Source organism: Pteropus vampyrus, unplaced genomic scaffold, assembly GCF_000151845.1.
Source record: "Pteropus vampyrus isolate Shadow unplaced genomic scaffold, Pvam_2.0 Scaffold130, whole genome shotgun sequence".
Classification (NCBI taxonomy): Eukaryota; Metazoa; Chordata; class Mammalia; order Chiroptera; family Pteropodidae; genus Pteropus; species Pteropus vampyrus.
The window spans coordinates 2,436,300-2,438,945 of NW_011888911.1; the positions used below are offsets into that span (position 1 = coordinate 2,436,300).

The 2,646-nt window shown below is 40.4% G+C and overlaps 1 protein-coding gene across 1 annotated transcript in view; it reads right to left on the reverse strand.

Annotated features, from left to right (window-relative positions):
- Positions 1–1,593: 1,593 nt before the first annotated feature.
- PATE2 (prostate and testis expressed 2) overlaps positions 1,594–2,646 on the reverse strand; it is a 7,890-nt gene continuing 6,837 nt past the window's right edge. The window contains exon 4 of the mRNA XM_011367217.1: positions 1,594–1,751. Within this exon, the coding sequence (XP_011365519.1) occupies positions 1,594–1,751 (158 nt within the window). The remainder of the gene's footprint in view (positions 1,752–2,646) is intronic.

Below are 2,646 nucleotides of genomic sequence, written 5' to 3' on the forward strand. Positions count from 1 at the left end.
ATTTTGAGTTTCTTTTTATATTACAAATCCTAATGGGTGCGAGGTGATAAAATGCATTTTTAAAAATAATAAAAAGTCCTCTCATTGGTCTTGCCTCTGTCACTGGGACCCATCTCTAGTTTTTTCTGGTGATCAGATGTAATAAGTACACCCAACTTAATATGTAATAGAATATTTGAATTGGGTTTTGTTGGCTTGATCACAATTGGGTTTTTGATGACATTTATCATCATAGTGTAAGTCACTGGCTTACACTATGCTTCACAATGGTTAATCCAACCTTTATTTTATCTCTTATCTCAGCTCAAATTCAGAGGTGAAATTGATAAAAAGTATTTAAATTTGATATTCTAAAAAGAGTAGATTTTTAGAAGACTTTTCTAATGACTTTGAAATTTTTTAACCTAAATAAAAGTAACAGAAAATGAATATAATTTATTTTTTAGTTTTTCCGAGAGAAATGTAAAATGTTCCTTTTAGCTTATTTTAAATGTGAATGAGAAATAGTCAATAAGTAATAAAAAATAAAAATCATAATCTTCGTTTTCCCATAGCAAACAAGAAAAGAAAAGAAAGACTAAGGAAAGAGAAAGAAAAAGAAAAAGAAGTGAACAAAAAGAGAATAAAATAATATATATAGAAGAGGAAAAAGTTATGAAAATATGCATTGCTACAGTTTTAACGAGAAGATTTTTATATTAAACAACTTTGAAACCCTGAGAAGAAATAAATCTTTCTTTGCCGAAAAACATTAAACTCACTGTTCTTTAAAAGATTACTATTTCACTCTCTCTATTCTTTCCAAACTTCTTGGAAGAACTGCTCATACTCACTACTTCCTCCTGCCATAGTCCAGTCATTCCTCAATGTGCCACTTCTCCATTGAAACTTTGCTGTCAATAACCTGCAACTTTTCACAGAAAACAGATACTGATGCCCATGAATCACCCACGAATCTTTTTGGAGAGAGGCCTTGACCCACTTTTTATTTTCACAGCCTCTAGTGTTTATGATTCATCCACCCCCGTCCCCTTCTCTTCGCATTCGACAACTGGTTTCTTCGTCTCAAGCTTTCAGTCTCAAGTCTGTAAGCTCTGAGGAGATTCTGAGTGTGTACGTAGCATCTAAAGCTGAGGATCCCATCATTTTCCTCAGGTCTTAGGACCTTCTTGGACTTGGAAGCCTCTTTGTTTATCTGCCAGTTGGACACTTTTTCCTGAGTTTTCCACTGACCCCTCAAACTCGTGATGTATGAAATGGAACCCATCCACTTCTTGGGCACATTCAAGTCGCTTCTGACTTGGTGGAATTAGAAAGCAGGCAGCCACTCAGCCAGAGGAATGTGGTGATCGTGAGGAACCAGGACATGCAAGGTGAGGAGGGCTGATGGTGATTTGCAGGTGTGCAGGAAGCAGAGACCTGACACAAGGGTGAACTGAGAGTATTTGGTGTCACGGGGTAGGAGCCAGTGGCCAGGAGAAAGGAGAAGAAGGAAACATGGAGGAGACAGGAGGGACATGTGGAAGGAGACAGGACCAGAGGTGCCAGGGACAGGACAGGGTGAGTGACCCCACCACTGAAAAGACATAGCAGTTACCGAATCTTATAGTCCTTTCCTTTTCCTTGGTATCTGTTACAAAAATCTTGCCCTTTACAACAAAAGGTCGAAATCTTCAGGGCCCCATAATAGAAATTTGAAGGCAAACAATATTCTTCGCAGTCCAATTGAGTGTGGTTGTAGCGCCACTTATCTGGAAGAGAAAGGATTTATACTCAGTGTCAGAGGACAATGCTTGGAGCTCAAGTAGAAGTATCTTCTCCAACCACTCTAAGCCTGGTCTCCAGACTACAGACACATCCACCTCCTAGCAAGGTCTCCATCAGACTGGGGAGCTCCTGCACAGTGTCTGAAGTCAGTGGCCTGCTCAAGACAGAAGAGCCTGGCTCAATAGCATTACCTTTCTCAGTGAAAATGAAGAAGTCTCTGCTTCTGCATCCAGGGCCTTGCTGTATAGTGCAATTGCCCTTGTCCCGCAAACAATGACCACTCTTCAGATTGTTGCAGACCATACATAATGTGGCTGGAGCTGTGGAAAACAGACAGGAAGGCTGATCCCCAGATTGCATGGGCTGAGACCAAGGTAGGCTAGGACACTGATAAGGCCTAGGACTTCAAAGGAAAAGCATGACTCTATATTCCTCCTCCAATACACTCTTAATGCCTGGAAAATGTTCCCATCAGATTATGTCCCTAGATTCTTTAAGAATCTGGGCCTTTGACATAGTTCTTGATTCCATTAAAAAAAAAAGAAAATTCTTCCCTTCGCTATGGTGCCTTTATGCAGAATACATTGAGAACATCTCCATACAGCCGTCTGAGGCTAGAAATCTGTTAGAATATCATGGGATACAACTGTGCTGGCTCCAAGGTGGGGATGCAGTCCCATAAATCTCCTACGACAATGAACCCCAAAAGTCTTTGAAAGTCTAAACATATTTAAGTGACAACAGTGTATTTGCCACGGAAATATTGGTTTCAAGATAAGCCCTCAGTGACCTGTTTCTGCTAGAGCCCTGCCCCTAGGCTGCTTCTTTATATAAAAAGTCTTGAGTAACTGTTGGCTCTGCCTCTTAGGACCACCCCAG